The sequence below is a fragment of the Cinclus cinclus genome, chromosome 32 (assembly GCF_963662255.1).
Source record: "Cinclus cinclus chromosome 32, bCinCin1.1, whole genome shotgun sequence".
Taxonomy (NCBI): Eukaryota; Metazoa; Chordata; class Aves; order Passeriformes; family Cinclidae; genus Cinclus; species Cinclus cinclus.
In genome coordinates, this window is record NC_085077.1 from 1,294,664 (window position 1) to 1,315,648 (window position 20,985).

Below are 20,985 nucleotides of genomic sequence, written 5' to 3' on the forward strand. Positions count from 1 at the left end.
CGGTACCGGGAGCGGCGGAGGGGGGGGGGGGGGAACGGGGAGGTCTCAAGGGGGGAACGGAGCGGTGAGGGGGGAGTGGGAGGTACCACTGAGGAGAGACGGGGGGAGGCGGGAAGTACCACTGAGGGGACGTGGGAGGTACCACTGAGAAGAGACGGGGGGATATGGGAGGTACCACTGAGAGGAGGCGGGGGGATATGGGAGGTACCACTGAGAGGAGGCGGGGGGATATGGGAGGTACCACTGAGAGGAGACGGGGGGATGTGGGAGGTACCACTGAGGGGACGTGGGAAGTACCACTGAGAGGAGACGGGGGAGGCGGGAAGTACCACTGAGAGGGGACGGGGGGGACATGGGAGGTACCACTGAGGAGAGGCAGGGGGAGGTGGGAAGTACCACTGAGAGGAGATGGGGGAGATGGGAGGTACCACTGAGACGGGGGGGAGGTGGGAAGTACCATTATGGGCGCAGGGGGAGGCTGTATGGGGCGTACCAATGTAAGGAAGAGTGGGGGTGGACTGTACCACTGTGGGGGATGGGGGACAGGCCTTATCACAGGGCTGTACCACTACAGGGATGGGGGCGTGTCCCCAATGTCACCGCAGACCCCTCGTGTCCCAGGTCACCTTTATTGTCCCCTTGGGGACACGAACCTCCCACCCCCAGTGTGGCCACACCCCAAATTTTGGGCTGAAAAGGGACATTTTTGGGTGTGGGGTGACCCAGAGACGCTCCGGTGAACCCAAGGACAGGGACAAAGACCCCAAAAAGAGATCCAGGGAGTCCCAAAGTGTCCCCAAAAAACAGATTTTGGGGACCCCAAAGTCCCCAAAAACCCCCCAAAATCCATCCCGGGGGTCTCGGGGTGTCCCAGATTTGGGGTCCCGGGCAGGTAAAAGCAGAAAATAAAATAAATAAAAAATCTTGGGGGGGTTTTGGGGTGTCCCCCCCTCGATGTCCCCTCAGTTCACCAGCAGCGCGTTGTCCTGCACCGCAGCCCTGTGGGAACACAATTTTGGGGATTTTTAGGGGGATTTTGGGGGCCAGGACCCCTCCAGATCCCAAAAAATCCCAGGAGTGGAGTGGGGACCCCAAAAGCCCAGGGGGAAGGGATGGATTTTGGGGTGATTTGGGGCTGGATTTTGGGGTGATTTGGGGCTGGATTTTGGGGTCATTTAGGGGCCAAATTTTGGGGTCATTTGGAGCTGGATTTTGGGGCCATTTGGGGCCAAATTTCGAGGTAATTTTGGGGTCAAAATTCGGGACCATCTGTGGACAGGACTGGATTTCCGGGAAATCTGGGGGCTGGACTTTGGGGTCGTTTTAGGAATTGATTTTGGGATCATGAGGGGTTGGATTTTGGGATCATTTCAGGGTCATTTTGTGCTGGATTTTTCGGGGGTCCTTTGAGGGCTGGATTTTAGGATGATGTGAGGTTGGATTTTGGGGTCGCTTCCGCCCCAGGTTTCGACAGCATTTGGGGACGGGGCTGGATTTGGGGGGAGGAGCAGATTTTTGGGGTTTTTTTTGGGGCGAATTTGGGGATAATTTGGGATCTCCCACCCCTCCCACGGACCACGGCTGGAATCCCCCCAGGTGACACCGAACCCCGTCTCGGGGTGACCCCAAACCCCCCGAAATCCCCCCCCCCCCCCACAAATTGCCCAAAATTGCCCAAAATTGCCCCAGAAAGGTGTGGGATTTGCGGACCGGCCGCAGCAGCAGAGGGCGGAGCAGGAGGCGGAGCAGGAGGCGGAGCTGTCCCGGCGGAACTTCCCGGATTTGGGACTGTCCCGGCACTGCGCGATGAAGGCGTGGAGCTGGGACAGCGGGAGGTCACCTTCGGACTGGTTCTGGGACAGGTGAGACAGGTGAGGGACAGGTGAGAGACAGGTGAGAGACATGGGACAGGTGAGGGACAGGTGAGAGACAGGTGAGGGACAGGTGAGAGACATGGGACAGGTGAGCGGTGAGAGACATGGGACAGGTGAGGGACAGGTGAGAGGTGAGGGACAGGTGAGAGACAGGTGAGAGACATGGGACAGGTGAGGGACAGGTGAGAGGTGAGGGACAGGTGAGAGACAGGTGAGAGACATGGGACAGGTGAGGGACATGGGACAGGTGAGGGACAGGTGAGAGGTGAGGGACAGGTGAGAGACAGGTGAGAGACATGGGACAGGTGAGGGACAGGTGAGAGGTGAGGGACAGGTGAGAGACAGGTGAGAGACATGGGACAGGTGAGGGACATGGGACAGGTGAGGGACAGGTGAGAGGTGAGGGACAGGTGAGAGACAGGTGAGAGACATGGGACAGGTGAGGGACAGGTGAGAGGTGAGGGACAGGTGAGAGACAGGTGAGAGACATGGGACAGGTGAGGGACATGGGACAGGTGAGGGACAGGTGAGAGGTGAGGGACAGGTGAGAGACAGGTGAGAGACATGGGACAGGTGAGGGACAGGTGAGAGGTGAGGGACAGGTGAGAGACAGGTGAGAGACATGGGACAGGTGAGGGACATGGGACAGGTGAGGGACAGGTGAGAGACAGGTGAGGGACAGGTAAGGGACATGGGACAGGTGAGGGACAGGTGAGAGACAGGTGACGGACATGGGACAGGTGAGGGACATGGGACAGGTGAGGGGACAAGGTACGATGTGACTGGCAGACAAGGTGACAGACACATGAAGTGACAGCCAGGTGACAGAGCAGACAGGTAAGGTGACACCCCGGTGATGTCACACAGGTGAGATAGCAGAGCCAGGTGATGTCACACACAGATGATGTCACACACAGACAGGTGATGTCCCACCTGTCGGGCTCACCTTGATGGTGTCGTAGGAGCCGGTGATGAGGGCGATGAAGAGGCTGAGCACCATGTAGATGAAGAGGGCGCTGAAGCTGTACAGGTACACCTGGCTGAAGAGCCACACCAGGGCCCCGCTGGGCCGCAGCGCCGCGAAGGTGGCAAACATGTCATCGCCATTGACCAGGGAGAAGAGACACTCGGACACCATGGACAGCGAGCGGAACTGGGGACAGCACACCTGTGTCACACCTGTGTCACCTGTCACACCTGTGTCACACCTGTGTCACACCTGTGTCACACCTGAGTGTCACCCCATGTCATCGCCATTGACCAGGGAGAAGAGACACTCGGACACCATGGACAGCGAGCGGAACTGGGGACAGCACACCTGTGTCACACCTGTGTCACCTGTCACACCTGTGTCACACCTGAGTGTCACCCCATGTCATCGCCATTGACCAGGGAGAAGAGACACTCGGACACCATGGACAGCGAGCGGAACTGGGGACAGCACACCTGTGTCACACCTGTGTCACCTGTCACACCTGTGTCACACCTGTGTCACACCTGTGTCACACCTGAGTGTCACCCCATGTCATCGCCATTGACCAGGGAGAAGAGACACTCGGACACCATGGACAGCGAGCGGAACTGGGGACAGCACACCTGTGTCACACCTGTGTCACACCTGTGTCACACCTGTGTCACCTGTCACACCTGTGTCACACCTGTGTCACCTGTCACACCTGTGTCACACCTGAGTGTCACCCCATGTCATCGCCATTGACCAGGGAGAAGAGACACTCGGACACCATGGACAGCGAGCGGAACTGGGGACAGCACACCTGTGTCACACCTGTGTCACCTGTCACACCTGTGTCACACCTGAGTGTCACCCCATGTCATCGCCATTGACCAGGGAGAAGAGACACTCGGACACCATGGACAGCGAGCGGAACTGGGGACAGCACACCTGTGTCACACCTGTGTCACACCTGTGTCACACCTGTGTCACACCTGTGTCACACCTGTGTCACACCTGTGTCACCTGTCACACCTGAGTGTCACACCTGTGTCACACCTGTGTCACACCTGTGTCACACCTGTGTCACCTGTCACACCTGAGTGTCACACCTGTGTCACACCTGTGTCACACCTGTGTCACACCTGTGTCACCTGTCACACCTGAGTGTCACACCTGTGTCACACCTGTGTCACCCGCATTTCATCCGTGGCTTTGGGAATCCCCCAAACCCCAAAACCAAGATTTGGAATTTGGGACGAAACCAAATCCCCTAAAACGGAATTTGGGAACGTCCCAGAGCGCAAAGCAAGATCTGGGGATCCCCAAACCCAAAATCTGGAAACCCTCGACCCCCAAAACCCAAAATTTGGGAATCCCCCCGATCCCAAAACCCAAAATTTGGGAATCCCCCAAACCCCAAAACCAATATTTGGAATTTGGGACGAAACCAAATCCCCTAAAACGGAATTTGGGAACGTCCCAGAGCGCAAAGCAAGATCTGGGGATCCCCAAACCCAAAATCTGGAAACCCTCGACCCCCAAACCCAAAATTTGGGAATCCCCCCATCCCAAATCCCGAAATTCGGGGTCACCTTGGGGTGGTGCGGGCCCAGCACGATCCACCCGCAGAAGCAATATCCCAAATAAATGACGGCCACGCAGCAGCAGAAACGCATCACGTTGGGGAGAGCCACGCGCAGGGTGAGGATCAAAATCTGGGGGGAAAAACGGGGAAAACGGGAAAAGAGAAACATGGGGGAAATGGGGGAAATGGGGGAAATGGGGAAAATGGGAAAATGGGGAAAATGGGGAAAATGGGGAAAATGGGGAAAACGGGAAAAATGAAACATGGGGGAAATGGGGGAATGGGGGAAATGGGGAAATGGGGAAAATGGGGAAATGGGGAAAATGGGGAAAATGGGAAAAATGAAACATGGGGGAAATGGGGGAATGGGGAAAATGGGGGAAATGGGGGAATGGGGGAAATGGGGAAAATGGGAAAATGGGGAAATGGGGAAAATGGGGAAAATGGGGAAAACGGGAAAAATGAAACATGGGGGAAATGGGGGAATGGGGAAAATGGGGGAAATGGGGGAAATGGGGAAATGGGGAAAATGGGGAAAACGGGAAAAATGAAACATGGGGGAAATGGGGGAAATGGGGAAAATGGGGGAAATGGGGGAAATGGGGAAATGGGGAAATGGGGAAAATGGGGAAAACGGGAAAAATGAAACATGGGGGAAATGGGGGAATGGGGAAAACGGGAAAAGAGAAACATGGGGGAAATGGGGGAATGGGGGAAATGGGGGAAATGGGGGAATGGGGAAAATGGGGAAAACGGGAAAAATGAAACATGGGGGAAATGGGGGAATGGGGGAATGGGGGAAATGGGGAAAATGGGAAAATGGGGAAATGGGGAAATGGGGAAAATGGGGAAAACGGGAAAAATGAAACATGGGGGAAATGGGGGAAATGGGGGAAATGGGGAAAATGAAACATGGGGGAAATGGGGAAATGGGGAAATGGGGGAAATGGGGGAATGGGGAAAATGGGGAAAACGGGAAAAATGAAACATGGGGGAAATGGGGGAATGGGGAAAACGGGAAAAGAGAAACATGGGGGAAATGGGGGAATGGGGGAAATGGGGGAAATGGGGGAATGGGGGAAATGGGGAAAATGGGAAAATGGGGAAATGGGGAAAATGGGGAAAACGGGAAAAATGAAACATGGGGGAAATGGGGGAAATGGGGGAAATGGGGAAAATGAAACATGGGGGAAATGGGGGAATGGGGAAAATGGGGAAAATGGGGAAAATGGGGGAAATGGGAGAATGGGGGAAATGAAAAATGGGGAAAATGGGGAAAATGGGGGAAATGAAACATGGGGGAAATGGGAGAATGGGGGAAATGGGGAAAATGGGGAAAACGGGGGAAATGGGAGAATGGGGGAAATGAAAAATGGGGAAAATGGGGAAAATGGGGGAATGGGGAAATGGGGAAAATGGGGAAAATGAAAAATGGGGGAAAAATGGGGAAAATGGGGAAAATGAAACATGGGGGAAATGGGGAAATGGGGAAAATGGGGAAAATGAGGAAAATTGGAAAAATAAAACATGGGGAAAATGGGGAAAACGGGAAAATGGGGGAAATGGGGAAAATGGGGAAAATGAAAAATGGGGAAAATGGGGGAAATGGGGAAAATGGGGGAAATGGGGGAAATGGGGAAATGGGGAAAATGAAAAATGGGGAAAATGGGGGAAATGGGGGAAATGGGGAAATGGGGAAAATGAAAAATGGGGGAAATGGGAAAAATGGGGAAACGGGAATGATTATCCAAGTGTGGGATGGGAAAATGGGGATTTGGGGTAGGAAAAATGGGATTTAACTCTTTCACTGTCACCTGCCCCTGTCCCCAGGTGTCACTGCTGTCCCCAGGTGTCCCTGCTGTCCCAGGTGTCACTGCTGTCCCCACAGGTGTCATTGCTGTGCCCACAGGTGTCACTGCTGTCCCCAGGTGTCCCTGCTGTCCCAGGTGTCACTGCTGTCCCCACAGGTGTCATTGCTGTGCCCACAGGTGTCACTGCTGTCCCCAGGTGTCACTGCTGTCCCCACAGGTGTCACTGCTGTGCCCACAGGTGTCACTGCTGTCCCAGGTGTCACTGCTGTCCCCACAGGTGTCACTGCTGTCCCCAGGTGTCACTGCTGTCCCCAGGTGTCACTGCTGTGCCCAGGTGTCACTGCTGTCCCCCCAGGTGTCACTGCTGTCCCCGGTGTCACTGCTGTCCCCAGGTGTCACTGCTGTGCCCAGGTGTCACTGCTGTCCCAGGTGTCACTGCTGTGCCCAGGTGTCACTGCTGTCCCCCCAGGTGTCACTGCTGTCCCAGGTGTCACTGCTGTCCCCAGGTGTCACTGCTGTGCCCAGGTGTCACTCACGTTGTACTTCTGGAAGAAGGTCAGGTACCGGATGACGCCGACCCACACCAGCAGGGTCGATGTCCCCAGCAGGATGCTGCACACGTCGTACCCTGAGAAGTTCTGTGGGGACACGGGGACAGTGCCACCACCGTGTCCCCAGGGCTGTGACAGTGTCCCCAGAGCAGTGACAGTGTCCCCAGGGTGGCAGTGACAGTGTCCCCAGGGTGGCTGTGACAGTGTCCCCAGGGTGGCTGTGACAGTGTCCCCAGAGTGGCAGTGACAGTGTCCCCAAGGCAGTGACAGTGTCCCCAGGGCTGTGACAGTGTCCCCAGGGTGGCAGTGACAGTGTCCCCAGGGCTGTGACAGTGTCCCCAGGGTGGCAGTGTCCCCAAGGCAGTGGCAGTGTCCCCAGGGCTGTGACAGTGTCCCCAGGGTGGCAGTGTCCCCAAGGCAGTGGCAGTGTCCCCAGGGTGGCAGTGACAGTGTCCCCAGGGCTGTGACAGTGTCCCCAGGGTGGCAGTGACAGTGTCCCCAGGGTGGCTGTGACAGTGTCCCCAGGGTGGCAGTGACAGTGTCCCCAGGGCTGTGACAGTGTCCCCAGGGTGGCAGTGTCCCCAGGGTGGCAGTGACAGTGTCCCCAAGGCAGTGGCAGTGTCCCCAGGGCTGTGACAGTGTCCCCAGGGTGGCAGTGACAGTGTCCCCAGGGTGGCAGTGTCCCCAAGGCAGTGGCAGTGTCCCCAGGGTGGCAGTGACAGTGTCCCCAGGGCTGTGACAGTGTCCCCAGGGTGGCAGTGACAGTGTCCCCAGGGCTGTGACAGTGTCCCCAGGGTGGCAGTGTCCCCAAGGCAGTGGCAGTGTCCCCAGGGCTGTGACAGTGTCCCCAGGGTGGCAGTGTCCCCAAGGCAGTGGCAGTGTCCCCAGGGTGGCAGTGACAGTGTCCCCAGGGCTGTGACAGTGTCCCCAGGGTGGCAGTGACAGTGTCCCCAGGGTGGCTGTGACAGTGTCCCCAGGGTGGCAGTGACAGTGTCCCCAGGGCTGTGACAGTGTCCCCAGGGTGGCAGTGTCCCCAGGGTGGCAGTGACAGTGTCCCCAAGGCAGTGGCAGTGTCCCCAGGGCTGTGACAGTGTCCCCAGGGTGGCAGTGACAGTGTCCCCAGGGTGGCAGTGTCCCCAAGGCAGTGGCAGTGTCCCCAGGGTGGCAGTGACAGTGTCCCCAGGGTGGCAGTGTCCCCAAGGCAGTGGCAGTGTCCCCAGGGTGGCAGTGACAGTGTCCCCAGGGCTGTGACAGTGTCCCCAGGGTGGCAGTGACAGTGTCCCCAGGGTGGCTGTGACAGTGTCCCCAGGGTGGCAGTGACAGTGTCCCCAGGGCTGTGACAGTGTCCCCAGGGTGGCAGTGTCCCCAGGGTGGCTGTGACAGTGTCCCCAAGGCAGTGGCAGTGTCCCCAGGGCTGTGACAGTGTCCCCAGGGCTGTGACAGTGTCCCCAGGGTGGCAGTGACAGTGTCCCCAAGGCAGTGGCAGTGTCCCCAGGGCTGTCACCTTGGCCTCGATGCCGATCTTGAGGACGGTGCCCAGCACGGTGAGGACGTCGCTGGTGACCAGCAGCAGGTACCAGCCATTGAGGAACTCCAGGCGGTCCGAAAGGGACAGGGACAGGGACAGGGAGCGGTGACAGCGCAGGAACCGCGAGAGGTCCTGGGGACACCAAAACTGTCACTGTCACTGTCACTTTCATTGTCACTGTCACCGTCATTGTCACTGTCATTGTCACTGTCACTGTCATCTCACAGAGACAGGGACAGGGACAGGGAGCGGTGACAGCGCAGGAACCGCGAGAGGTCCTGGGGACACCAAAACTGTCACTGTCACCGTCATTGTCACCGTCACTGTCATCTCACAGAGACAGGGACAGGGACAGGGAGCGGTGACGGCGCAGGAACCGCGAGAGGTCCTGGGGACACCAAAACTGTCACTGTCACTGTCACTTTCATTGTCACTGTCACTGTCACTGTCACTTTCATTGTCACTGTCACCGTCATTGTCACTGTCATTGTCACTGTCACTGTCACCATCACTGTCACTGTCATCTCACAGAGACAGGGACAGGGACAGGGACAGGGAGCGGTGACGGCGCAGGAACCGTGAGAGGTCCTGGGGTCACCAAAACTGTCACTGTCACTGTCACTGTCACTGCCATTGTCACTGTCACTGTCATTGTCACTGTCACCGTCATTGTCACTGTCATTGTCACTGTCACTGTCACTGTCACTGTCATAAATCACTGTCATCTTACAAATCCCACCCCACAGACCCCAACCCCACAAATCCCACCCCACAGACCCCAACCCCACAAATCCCAACCCCACAGACCCCAACCCCACAAATCCCACCCCACAGACCCCAACCCCACAGACCCCAACCCCACAGACCCCAACCCCACAAATCCCACCCCACAGACCCCAACCCCACAGACCCCAACCCCACAAATCCCAACCCCACAAATCCCACCCCACAGACCCCAACCCCACAAATCCCACCCCACAGACCCTCTGCAGGAGCAGCCCGCGGGCGATGGAGCGGGCGCAGAGCACCAGGGACAGCGAGCACACGGCTGTCACCAGGATGTCAAAGGCCAGCCGCAGGGAATTGTCACCTGGGGGGACAGCCGGGGACACCTCTGGGGTCACTGTCACCCCTCAGGGTCACTGTCACCCCCTGGGGACAGGGGACACTGAGGTGTCACCTCTGCTGGGCAGTGAGGGGTGGTGGCACTCCCAGGGACACCCACTGGCACCCACTGTCACTCATTGTCACTCATTGGCACCCATTGTCACCCACTGTCACCCACTGTCACCCATTGTCACTCATTGTCACCCACTGTCACCCACTGGCACCCACTGTCACCCATTGTCACTCATTGGCACCCACTGTCACCCATTGTCACCCATTGTCACCCACTGTCACCCACTGTCACCCATTGTCACTCATTGGCACCCACTGTCACCCACTGGCACCCACTGTCACCCATTGTCACCCACTGGCACCCACTGGCACCCACTGTCACCCACTGGCACCCACTGTCACCCATTGTCACCCACTGTCACCCATTGTCACTCATTGGCACCCACTGTCACCCACTGGCACCCACTGTCACCCATTGTCACCCACTGGCACCCACTGTCACCCACTGGCACCCACTGTCACCCATTGTCACCCACTGGCACCCACTGGCACCCATTGTCACCCATTGTCACTCATTGTCACCCACTGTCACCCATTGTCACTCATTGTCACCCATTGTCACCCACTGTCACCCACTGTCACCCATTGTCACTCATTGGCACCCACTGTCACCCACTGGCACCCACTGTCACCCATTGTCACCCACTGTCACCCATTGTCACTCATTGGCACCCACTGTCACCCACTGGCACCCACTGTCACCCATTGTCACCCACTGGCACCCACTGTCACCCACTGGCACCCACTGTCACCCATTGTCACCCACTGGCACCCACTGGCACCCATTGTCACCCATTGTCACTCATTGTCACCCACTGTCACCCATTGTCACTCATTGTCACCCATTGTCACCCACTGTCACCCACTGTCACCCATTGTCACTCATTGGCACCCATTGTCACCCACTGGCACCCGTTGTCACCTCTAGCGGGCAGTGAGGGGTGGTGGCACTCCCAGGGACACCCATTGTCCCCCACTGTCACCCATTGTCACCCGTTGTCACCTCTGGCGGGCAGCGAGGGGTGGTGGCACTCCCGGATGGCCGCGTGGGTGTCCAGGCGGATCCGCACTCGCCCGCTGTGGGCACGGTTGTCAAACGTGACCTGGGGACAGGGGGTGGCACTGTCACTGTCACTGTGTCACTGTCACTGTGTCACTGTCACTGTCCCTGTGTCACTGTGTCATGGTCACTGTGCCACTGTCCCTGTGTCACTGTCCCTGTGTCACTGTCCCTGTGTCATGGTCACTCTGTCACTGTCCCTCTGTCATTGTCACTGTGTCACTGTCCCTGTGTCACTGTGTCACTGTCACTGTATCACTGTCACTGTGTCACTGTCCCTGTGTCACTCTGTCACTGTCCCTCTGTCACTGTGTCATTGTCACAGTCCCTCTGCCATTGTCACTGTATCACTGTCCCTGTGTCACTGTGTCCCTGTGTCACTGTGTCACTGTCACTGTATCACTGTCACTGTGTCACTGTCCCTGTGTCATTGTGTCCCTGTGTCACTGTCACTGTCCCTGTGTCACTGTCCCTGTGTCACTGTCACTGTCCCTGTGTCACTCTGTCACTGTCACTGTGTCACTGTGTCCTTGTGTCATTGTCCCTGTGTCACTGTCACTCTGTCACTGTGTCCCTGTGTCACTCTGTCACTGTCCCTGTGTCACTGTCACTGTCCCTGTGTCACTCTGTCACTGTCACTGTATCACTGTCCCTGTGTCACTGTCCCTGTGTCACTGTCACTGTCCTTGTGTCACTCTGTCACTGTCACTGTATCACTGTGTCCTTGTGTCATTGTCCCTGTGTCACTGTCCCTGTGTCACTGTCCCTGTGTCACTGTCACTGTCCTTGTGTCACTCTGTCACTGTGTCACTGTCACTCTGTCACTGTTCCTGTGTCACTGTCCCTGTCCCTCGCTGGCTGCCCCTCAGGGCCAGCAGAGGAACAGGGGGACAGCCCAAGGACAGAGGGACAAGGGGACACCTGGGGACACTTTGGGATACTTGGGGACACCCAGGGGAGACTCTGGGATATCTGGGGACACCCAGGGGTCACTTGGGGACACTCTGGGATATTTGGGGACACCCAGGGGACACCTGGGGACACTTTGGGGTACTTGGGGACAGCCAGGGGAGACTCAAGGGACACTTTGGGATACTTGGGGACACCCAGGGGACACTTGGGGACACCTGGGGACACTGACGGTGACACTGAAGGTGTAGCAGTCGGGGATTTCGTGGTTCAGCAGCGTTTGGATGTTGATGGCCTTGAGCTGGAACTCCACGGTGACGTTGATCAGCCTGAGGGGACAAAAACCACCCCGGGAGGTCCCAAAAAAACCCCAAATATTCCTGAACCCCCCCCCCCCCCCAAAATAAAAAAAAAATTACACCTCAACCCCCCCCAAAAATCCCTCAAATCCCCCCCAAAAAAGGAAAACTTCCACCTCAAAATCCCACGCAGGAATTTGGGAAAAGGGACCCCAAAATCCCACACGGGGATTTTTGGGATGGGGAACAGCCCCGGGTGGGATTTTGGGGTTTTTGGGGTTTACCTGTGGAACTGGAGGGTGAAGTTTCCGTCGGTGCCGCCCAGCACCGGAGGTTTGGGGTCCCCAGGCTTCACCTCCAGGCACTCTGTGGGGTCAGGATTGGGGTCAGCCCCTGGGAGTCGCCAAATCCCGAATCCCAAATAGCCCAGGACCACCCTGAATGCTCTGGGACCATCCCAAACCCCAAACCCCAACTCCCAAAGCCAAACCCCAAACCCCTTGGGACCACCCCAAACCCCAAACCCCAAATCCTAACCCCAAACCCCTTGGGACCATCCCAAACCCCAAACCCTGCACCCCAAACCCCTTGGGACCACCCCAAACCCCAAACCTTAACCCCAAACCCCTTGGGACCATCCCAAATCCCAAACCCCAAATCCCAAACCCCTTGGAACCACCCCAAACCCCTTGGGACCACCCCAAACCCCAAACCCCAACCCCACCCCTGGTGTCCCCACCGGTGACGACGCTGGGGTCGATGTCGAAGGTGTCGTTGCCGGGGTCGATGTCCCCCCTGCGGAAGAAGCGCTGGCACAGCCGCAGCCCCGGGCCAGCCCCGGGGCCACCGTAGGCGTAGAGGCCCAGGGTCTCGTTGGGGACAGCCAGGTACTGTGGGGACAGGGACACGGGGCTGGGGGTGGCACTGCGGTGGCACCCCGGTGTCCCCAGATCACCCCAGCGTCCCCAACCCCTGCCGACGTCCCCGTGCCACCTTCTCGTGCTCCACGAGGTTCCCGTGTCCTCAAACCCCTCCCGGTGTCCCCAACCCCCTCCTGGTGTCCCCAGCCCCATCAATGTCCTCAAACCCCTCCCGGTGTCCCCAACCCCCTCCTGGTGTCCCCAACACCATCAATGTCCTCAAACCCCTCCTGGTGTCCCCAAACCCCATCAATGTCCTCAAACCCCTCCTGGTGTCCCCAACCCCCTCCTGGTGTCCCCAACCTCTCCTGGTGTCCCCAACCCCATCAGTGTCCTCAAACCCCTCCTGGTGTCCCCAACCCCTCCTGATGTCCCCAACCCCTCCCGGTGTCCCCAGACTCCCACTGTCCCCAAACCCCATCAATACCCCCAAACCCCATCAATGTCCCCAGCTCCCGCCGGTGTCCCCGTGCCACCTTCTCGATGACGAAGGCCAGGTGCTCCACGAGGTCCCCGCGGGTGTAGATGGCCTGGCTGTCATCGGCACCGTCCTCGTAGCCCTTGAGGAACAGGTGCTTGAAGGCCACCGCGTTGTCCTCCTTGAAGGCCACCACCAGCTGGTTGCTGAGCCCAAACAGGATCAGCTGGGGACAAAGGCCACCACCTCTGTCACCACCCTGTCCCACCACGGTGTCACCCAGTGCTTGGGGACAAAGGCCACCAGGGTCAGGCCCTGTCCCACCCCGGTGACACCACCGTGTTCCACCGCAAACCGGTGTCACCTATGGCTGGGGACAAAGGCCACAGCTGCCATCAGCCCCTGTCCCAGCACGGTGATGCTGCCACGCTTTGTCCTAGGACACTCCAGTGTCCCTTGCGAAGTGTCCCCATGTCCCCTCCCCGCTGTCCCTGCCACCTCTTCCCCAGTGTCCCCTCCTCGGTGTCCCTGTGCCCTCTCCATGCTGTCCCCACTGTCCCGATGTCCCCATACCCCCTCCCTGGTGTCCCAGCCCTTCGTGCTGCTGTCCCTGCCTGCCATCCTCATTGTCCCATCCCCACTGTCCCCATCCCTGCTGTCCCCATCCCCACTGTGCCCACTGTCCCATCTCCACTGTCCCCATTGTCCCCACTGTCCCACCCCCACTGTCCCACTCCTGTGTCCCATCCCCTGTCCCACCCCCTCTGTCCCATCTCCACTGTCCCCACTGTCCTATCCCTGTGTCCTATCCCTGTGTCCCACCCCCACTGTCCCATCCCCTCGTCCCATCCCCGTGTCCCCACTGTCCCACCCTCACTGTCCCACCCTCACTGTCCCCACTGTCCCATCCCCTGTCCCACCCCCACTGTCCCACCTTCACTGTCCCCATTGTCCCCACTGTCCCACCCCCACTGTCCCACCCTCACTGTCCCCATTGTCCCCACTGTCCCACCCCCACTGTCCCACCCCCGTGTCCCATCCCCTCTGTCCCATCCCCCTGTCCCACCCCCATGTCCCATCCCCAGAGGTGTCACCTGCACGGTGACAAGGACGATTTTGGCGAGCTGCAGCACGAGCTTCACGGGCCGCCTGCCGCGGGCCCGGTACTTGTCACAGGGGCTCATGAAGAAATACTTGAGGCGGCGCCGCAGCTCTTCCTCCTCCTCCTCCTCCTCCTCCTCCTCCTCCTCCTCCTCCGGTACCGGTGCCGGGGCCGCCTCGGCCGTGCCGTACCCGGGACCGCGGCTCAGCAGCCGCTCGGTCTCTGCGACACCCGCGAGTGTCACCTCGGTGCGGTGTCACCCCCCCTGCTCAGTGTCACCTCACTCCGGTGTCACGCTCCGCTCGGTGTCACCCGACTCTGGTGTCACCTCACTCTGGTGTCACCCCCTCTGCTCGGTGTCACCCCCTCTGCTCGGTGTCACCCCCTCTGCTCGGTGTCCCCCCTTCCCGAGCACAGTGTCCCCTGTACCCGTTACCCACCCGGGCCCCCCTCCCCGATGTCCCCTCCTGTAAGTGTCACCTCCTCCAGCCCTGTTCCCAGTATGGAGAGATTCCAGTGGCCACTTATCCCTGTCTCCATGCCCATTCCTATCCCCATCCCCATTCCCTGTCCCCATTCCCAGTTCCCATTCCCAGTTCCCATTCCCATTCCCTGTCCCCATTCCCATTTCCCATTTCCCGTTCCCATTCCCATCCACATCCCCATCCCCATTCCCATCCACATCCACATCCCTATTCCCATTCCCATTCCAATACCCCATCCCCATTCCCTCTCCCATCCCCATTCCCCATTCCCTGTCCTGTTTCCATTCCCGTTCCTGTTCCCGTTCCCGTTCCCACTCCCGCTCCCGTTCCCATTCCCGTTCCCTCTCCCGTTCCCGTTCCCTCTCCCGTTCCCGTTCCCGTTCCCATTCCCGTTCCCGTTCCCTCTCCCGTTCCCATTCCCGTTCCCGTTCCCTCTCCCGCTCCCGTTCCCATTCCCGTTCCCGTTCCCATTCCCGTTCCCGTTCCCATTCCCGTTCCCACTCCCGTTCCCGTTCCCGTTCCCATTCCCGTTCCCGTTCCCACTCCCGTTCCCTCTCCCGTTCCCAATTCCCGTTCCCGTTCCCGTTCCCATTCCCGTTCCCTCTCCCGTTCCCGTTCCCTCTCCCGCTCCCGTTCCCATTCCCGTTCCCGTTCCCGTTCCCGTTCCCGTTCCCTCTCCCGTTCCCGTTCCCGTTCCCTCTCCCGTTCCCATTCCCGTTCCCGTTCCCGTTCCCGTTCCCGTTCCCTCTCCCGTTCCCGTTCCCGTTCCCGTTCCCTCTCCCATTCCCGTTCCCTCTCCCGTTCCCGTTCCCGTTCCCGTTCCCATTCCCGTTCCCTCTCCCGTTCCCGTTCCCTCTCCCGTTCCCGTTCCCGTTCCCGTTCCCGTTCCCTCTCCCGTTCCCGTTCCCTCTCCCGTTCCCGTTCCCGTTCCCGTTCCCTCTCACCGGACGCCGCCGCCATCGCTCCGTTCCTCCGCCCCCCGCCCTCACGTGACCGGGGAAACACCGCGGTGCTCCCGCCCACCAATCACAGCGCGCGATCCTTCCTAGATTTGCATAACCACGCCCTCAGATCTGGCCCCGCCCACCGCCAGCTGCAGCCGCGTCCGGGCGCTGTTTGCTCCCAGTTCCCTCCCAGTGCTCCCAGTAAGAGCGGTCCTGACAGGGAAAGCGCTCCCAGTTCCTCCCGGGGCTCTCACGGTCACTCCCAGTGCTCCCAGTTCCCTCCCAGTGCTCCCAGTAAGAGCGGTCCTGGCAGGGAAAGCGCTCCCAGTTCCTTCCGGGGCTCTCAGCATCGCTCTCACTCTCACTCCCAGTGCTCCCAGTATCACTCCCAGTGTTCCCAGTATCGCTCCCAGTGCCGCGCGGGGCGCAGCCGCTTTGCAATCCCCCCGGGGCAGAGCGCGGCCCGGGCCGGGGTGGGGAAGGAGCAGGAGGAGGAGCAGGAGGAGGAGGAGGAGAAGGAGCAGGAGGAGGAGGAGGAGGAAGGACACAGGAGGAGGAGGAGGAGCAGGAGGAGGAGGAGGAGGAGGAGGAAGGACACAGGAGGAGGAGGAGGAGGAGGAGGAAGGACACAGGAGGAGGAGGAGGAGCAGGAGGAAGGACACAGGAGGAGGAGGAGGAGGAGGAGGAAGGACACAGGAGGAGGAGGAGCAGGAGCGTTTTTGGAAGCACGCGCTTCCCCCGGCCGCCCGCTCCGGCCGCGGCTGCCCCGGGTCCGGCAGCATCGCCCTCCCGGAACCCGCAGGTGAGCGGGGAGGGGGAGCTCGGCCCGAACCCACGGCTCTGGGGGGGGCTCCGGGAGGGTTTTTTGTTTTGTTTTGTTTTGTTTTTTTTTGCGGGGACGGGCGGGGGATGTTCGGATCCCGCAGGAGCCCGGAGCCGAGCCCGAAATGGATCTTGGCGGGTCCCACGCGGCGATCGCTCGGTAGCGGCGGGGAGGGGGCGAGATCGGCTCCGGGGACCCCCGGGAGAGCCGGGGGGGAAGGCGGGAGCCCCGGAGCGGGGAGAGCGCAGAGGGGCGATCCCGGAGCCGGGGGACCCCCGGCAGCCTGGAGGGGTGCGGGAGGTTGGTGCTGAGCGGGCTCTGGGCTCCCCGAGGCCGCAAGGGGCCCCGGCTTCTGCAGCTGCCCTCGGGCACAGGGAGCAGCAAACCCAGCGCGCTCAGCCCTTGTTTTCCCACAGAGCAGGATTTCCCATTCCCCAACCTTGGCCCGCTGGAGCGGGGGAAGGAGACCGGGGAGGACAAATCCCCGCGGCAGAACCTCGTGGAAGAGGCCGTTTGGAGCGGCTCCGTGGAGCGGGAATCCGGCGGGGAGGAAAATCCCCGGAGATCCCGCAGCAGGAGGGGCTGCAAACGCAGATCCCGGGAGGAAACGGCCAGCCCGGGCCGGGGACGCGGCCGGAGCTCGGAGCTGGGGGTCCCCGAGCAGCTTCAGGACGGGGAGAAGCCCCACGAGTGCCCGAAATGTGGGAAGGGATTCGGGTGGAGATGCCGCCGGGTCGGTCACCGGAGGATCCGCTCAGAGGAGCGGCCCCACGAGCGTCAGCGCTGAGGGAAGAGATTCGAGTCGAGTTCCGAGCTGATGAAACACCAGAGGATCCGCTCAGAGGAGCGGCCCCACGAGAGCGAGCGGGAAGAGATTCAAGTTCAGATCCTACCTGCTCATCCACCTGAAAATGCACTCAGAGGAACGGCCCTACAAGTGTGGGCGGTGTGGGAAGGGATTCAGGACGAGCTCCCAGCTCGTTACCCGCAGGAAGAGCCACAGCGGGGACAAACCCCACGAGCGTGAGAAATGCAAGAGGAGGTTCCTGAGCTCCTGCAGTCTCCAGCTGCGCTGTCGTGTCCACACGGGGGAGAGGCCGTTCCCGTGCCCCGACTGCGGGAAGGGCTTCGGGACAAAGCCCGGCCTCGGCAGCCACCGGCGCGTCCGCAGCGGGGAGAGGCCCTACGAGCCTCCGTGAGAAATGCAGCGAGAGCTTTCCGAGGAGCTCGCTGCTCTACCAGCACCATCGCGTCCGCGTGGAGGAGAGAGAGGCCCCTTCGTCCGCCCCGGCTGCGGGAAGGGCTACGAGCGCAACTCCAACTTCGTCGGGCACCGGCGCGTCCGCAGCGGGGAGAGACCCCGCGAGCGTGGGGAGTACGGGAAGAGATTCTCACCGAGCTCAGCCTCGACCCGACACCGACGGAGACACCGCCGAGGGAATCCCGTGGCGGGATCCGCGCTGGATGATCCCCGCTGATCCGCGTCGGGAACGCACCTGGCCGGGGGGCTCCGCGCGTCCTCCTCGGGCTCACCTGGGTTTTTTCTTGGCATTTCTGTTTGTCCTTCCCAAACACCCAAAATGGGGTAAAAATAAAGACGCTGAACTGAGGTGTGCTCGGGCACATGGGGTGGAGGACGTTGGGTTCCAGGGACGTGAGGGCTCCATGGGAGGAATTTGGGGGTGGCTCAAGGCTTTGGGCACCCCAGGCCCAGCAGCTCCAGCTGTACTGGGAGACCCTGCTGGAGGTTCCGGGGCACCTGATCAAGGAGCCCCTGCCCTGGAATTGTCCCCGTGTCCCCCTGTCCTGCGTCCCGCTGTCCCCTGACCGGGATCCCCCTGTCCCCGCTGTCCCTGCCCTTGTCCCCAGCCCATTCCCGTGCCACCCCGCTCCCGTCCTGCTCCCATCCCAGTGCCCATCCCATTCCTGGTCCCATTCCCTCTCCCAGTCTCGTAATCTCCGTCCAGTTGCCGTTCCCAGAGTCACAGACCCACATTCCCTGTCCTGTTCCCATATTCCCCTCTCCGGTTTCATTCCCATTCCCCCTCCCCATTCCCTGTCCCCATTCCCTGTTCCCATTCCCAGTTCCCATTCCCTGTCCCCGTTCCCATTCCCTGTCCCTGTTCCCCATCCCCGTTCCCATTCCCTGTTCCCATCCCCGTTCCCCTTCCCTATTCCCCATTCCCAGTTCCCATTCCCTGTCCCCGTTCCCTGTCCCCGTTCCCTGTCCCCATTCCCATTCCCAGTTCCCATTCCCATTCCCCATTCCCAGTTCCCATTCCCAGTTCCCATTCCCTGTCCCCATTCCCCATTCCCAGTTCCCATTCCCCATTCCCAGTTCCCATTCCCAGTTCCCATTCCCAGTTCCCATTCCCTGTCCCCATTCCCATTCCCCATTCCCATTCCCCATTCCCAGTTCCCATTCCCCGTTCCCCGTTCCCCGTTCCCAGTTCCCATTCCCAGTTCCCATTCCCCATTCCCAGTTCCCATTCCCCATTCCCAGTTCCCATTCCCAGTTCCCATTCCCCGTTCCCATTCCCTGTCCCCATTCCCCATTCCCATTCCCTGTCCCCATTCCCAGTTCCCATTCCCAGTTCCCATTCCCCATTACCAGTTCCCATTACCAGTTCCCATTCCCAGTTCCCATTCCCAGTTCCCATTCCCAGTTCCCATTCCCCGTTCCCATTCCCTGTCCCCATTCCCCGTTCCCATTCCCCGTCCCCATTCCCAGTTCCCATTCCCAGTTCCCATTCCCATTCCCTGTCCCAGTTCCCATTCCCAGTTCCCATTCCCAGTTCCCATTCCCAGTTCCCATTCCCCATTCCCTGTTCCCATTCCCCATTCCCAGTTCCCATTCCCTGTCCGCCTCCACCATTGCTCCGTCCCTTTGAATCCCTCCCTGCTGTGCTGGCCACAATTCCCGATTAAATTCCCAATTAAATTCCTAATTAAGACTTGCAGGGCCTTTTCCTGCTTCTCCATGGGATTTTGGCCGCACTTCCCAAAATTCTTCGTCGTTTTCCAGGGTCGAGATCCATGTCCATTCCCAGCCATTTGTGCCCAATTCCTGGGATCTGTGCCAGTTCCCAATCTCCAATGGAATCCGTGCCCAATTCCTGGGATTTGTGCCCAATTCCTGGGATCTGTGCCAGTTCCCAATCTCCAATGGAATCCGTGCCCAATTCCTGGGATTTGTGCCCAGTTCCTGGGATCTGTGCCCATTCCCAGGATTATCCCAAACCTTCAGGCTTATCCCAAATCCTCCTTCCCCTCTGGATCATCCCAACTTCTCCATCCCTTCCCTCTTTTCCCCTTTTCCCACCTTTTTCCCCTTTTCCATCCTTTTTTTTTTTTTTTCCCCTCCTTTTCCGCCTCTTCATCCTGGAAAAACAGGCGGAAAAATATCAGGAAAACATCAGGAAAAAAAGAAAAAACCCATAGGAGCGAGAAATTTAAAAAATAACTTTTAAAATTAAATAAAAACAGAGAAGAAAAAAAAAAAGGAGGGGGGGGAAAAAAAAGCCACCAAATCCAACCAAAGGCAGGAGAGAATATTTGTTTTTTATTTGCCATTGAAATAAATATGGAATTTGGCCCCGAAATTCCCCAAAAAAATGCCAGGAAAACCTCAAGGCAGAGCAGCTCGATGCGCCATGAATCCGATGGAATTCCAGGAGAATCAAGGGGGAGAAGGGAGAAGAATTGCAGAGCTGGGAGAAAAAAATTGGGAAAAAAGGAAAGTCCAATGAGCTGGACAAAAAAAAGGAAAAAAAAAGAGGGGAAATGGGGGGAATTAGGGGGAAAAATGGGAAAGAAAAAGTAAAGGGGAAAAAAGGGGAGGAAAAATGAAGGAAAAGAGGGGGGAAAGTGGAGAGAAAGGAGGGTGGGAAAAAAGCAAAAAAAGGGGAAGAAAAAATGGAGGAAAAGAGAAAAGGGGAAAAGAAGGGAAAAAGGGAAGAAAAAATGGAGGAAAAGAGGGGAAAAAGAAAAATGCAGAAAATTGGAATAAAGAAGGGAAAAAAAGGGATGAAAAAAATGGAGGAAAAGAAGAATAAATGGAGGGAAAGAGGAAAAAATGGGGAAAAAAGGGAAGAAGAAATGGGAAAAAAGGGAAGAAATGGAAAAAAATGGGAAAAATGGGAAGAAAAATGGAGGAAAGGAGGGAAAAAGAAGGGAAGAAAGGGATGAAAAAAATGGTAAAAATGGAGGGAAAATGGGGGAAAAGGGAAGAAAAAAAGGAAGGAAAAGAGGGAAAAAAGGGGAAAGAATAAATGGAGGAAAAGAGGAAAAAATGGGGAATAAAGGGAAGAAGAAATGGAAAAAAGGGAAGAAGAAATGGGAAAAAGGGAAGAAGAAATGAAAAAAAAGGGAGAAGAAATGGGAAAAAAGGGAAGAAGAAACGGGAAAAAAAAGAAGAAGAAATGGGAAAATAAGAAGAAGAAACGGGAAAAAAAGGGAAGAAGAAACGGGGAAAAGGGAAGAAGAAATGGGAAAAAAAGGGAAGAAGAAACGGGAAAAAAAGGGAAGAAGAAACGGGAAAAA

The 20,985-nt window shown here is 58.4% G+C and overlaps 2 protein-coding genes across 2 annotated transcripts; one reads left to right on the forward strand and one right to left on the reverse strand.

The window, feature by feature from the left end:
- Positions 1-612: 612 nt before the first annotated feature.
- MCOLN1 (mucolipin TRP cation channel 1) lies at positions 613-20,098 on the reverse strand. The gene is made up of 14 exons (XM_062511845.1): positions 20,087-20,098; positions 14,184-14,324; positions 13,148-13,315; positions 12,491-12,641; positions 12,036-12,117; positions 11,685-11,781; positions 10,487-10,586; positions 9,288-9,394; positions 8,281-8,436; positions 6,762-6,863; positions 4,422-4,544; positions 2,821-3,027; positions 1,711-1,853; positions 613-999 (listed from the first exon to the last, which is right to left on the reverse strand). The coding sequence occupies exons 1-14, from the start codon at positions 20,096-20,098 to the stop codon at positions 963-965; spliced, it is 1,626 nt and encodes a 541-aa protein (XP_062367829.1). The 3' UTR covers positions 613-962.
- On the forward strand, positions 17,096-17,853 carry LOC134055512 (zinc finger protein 239-like). The gene has a single exon (XM_062511894.1). It carries the CDS (start codon positions 17,355-17,357, stop codon positions 17,640-17,642), a length of 288 nt encoding a protein of 95 aa, XP_062367878.1. The 5' UTR covers positions 17,096-17,354; the 3' UTR covers positions 17,643-17,853.
- Positions 20,099-20,985: the final 887 nt, after the last annotated feature.

What these genes read in the sequence shown, in the direction of transcription:
- LOC134055512 (XM_062511894.1), top strand. Translation starts at nt 17,355, where the DNA reads ATGCACTCAGAGGAACGGCCCTACAAGTGTGGGCGGTGTGGGAAGGGA.
- MCOLN1 (XM_062511845.1), bottom strand. An exon ending in GCTACACCTTCAGTGTCACC is followed by an intron (nt 10,587 to 11,684) that starts GTCAGTGTCCCC and finishes CCCTGTCCCCAG; the next exon opens with GTCACGTTTGACAACCGTGC. An exon ending in TGGGCCCGCACCACCCCAAG is followed by an intron (nt 3,028 to 4,421) that starts GTGACCCCGAAT and finishes TGCTGTCCCCAG; the next exon opens with TTCCGCTCGCTGTCCATGGT.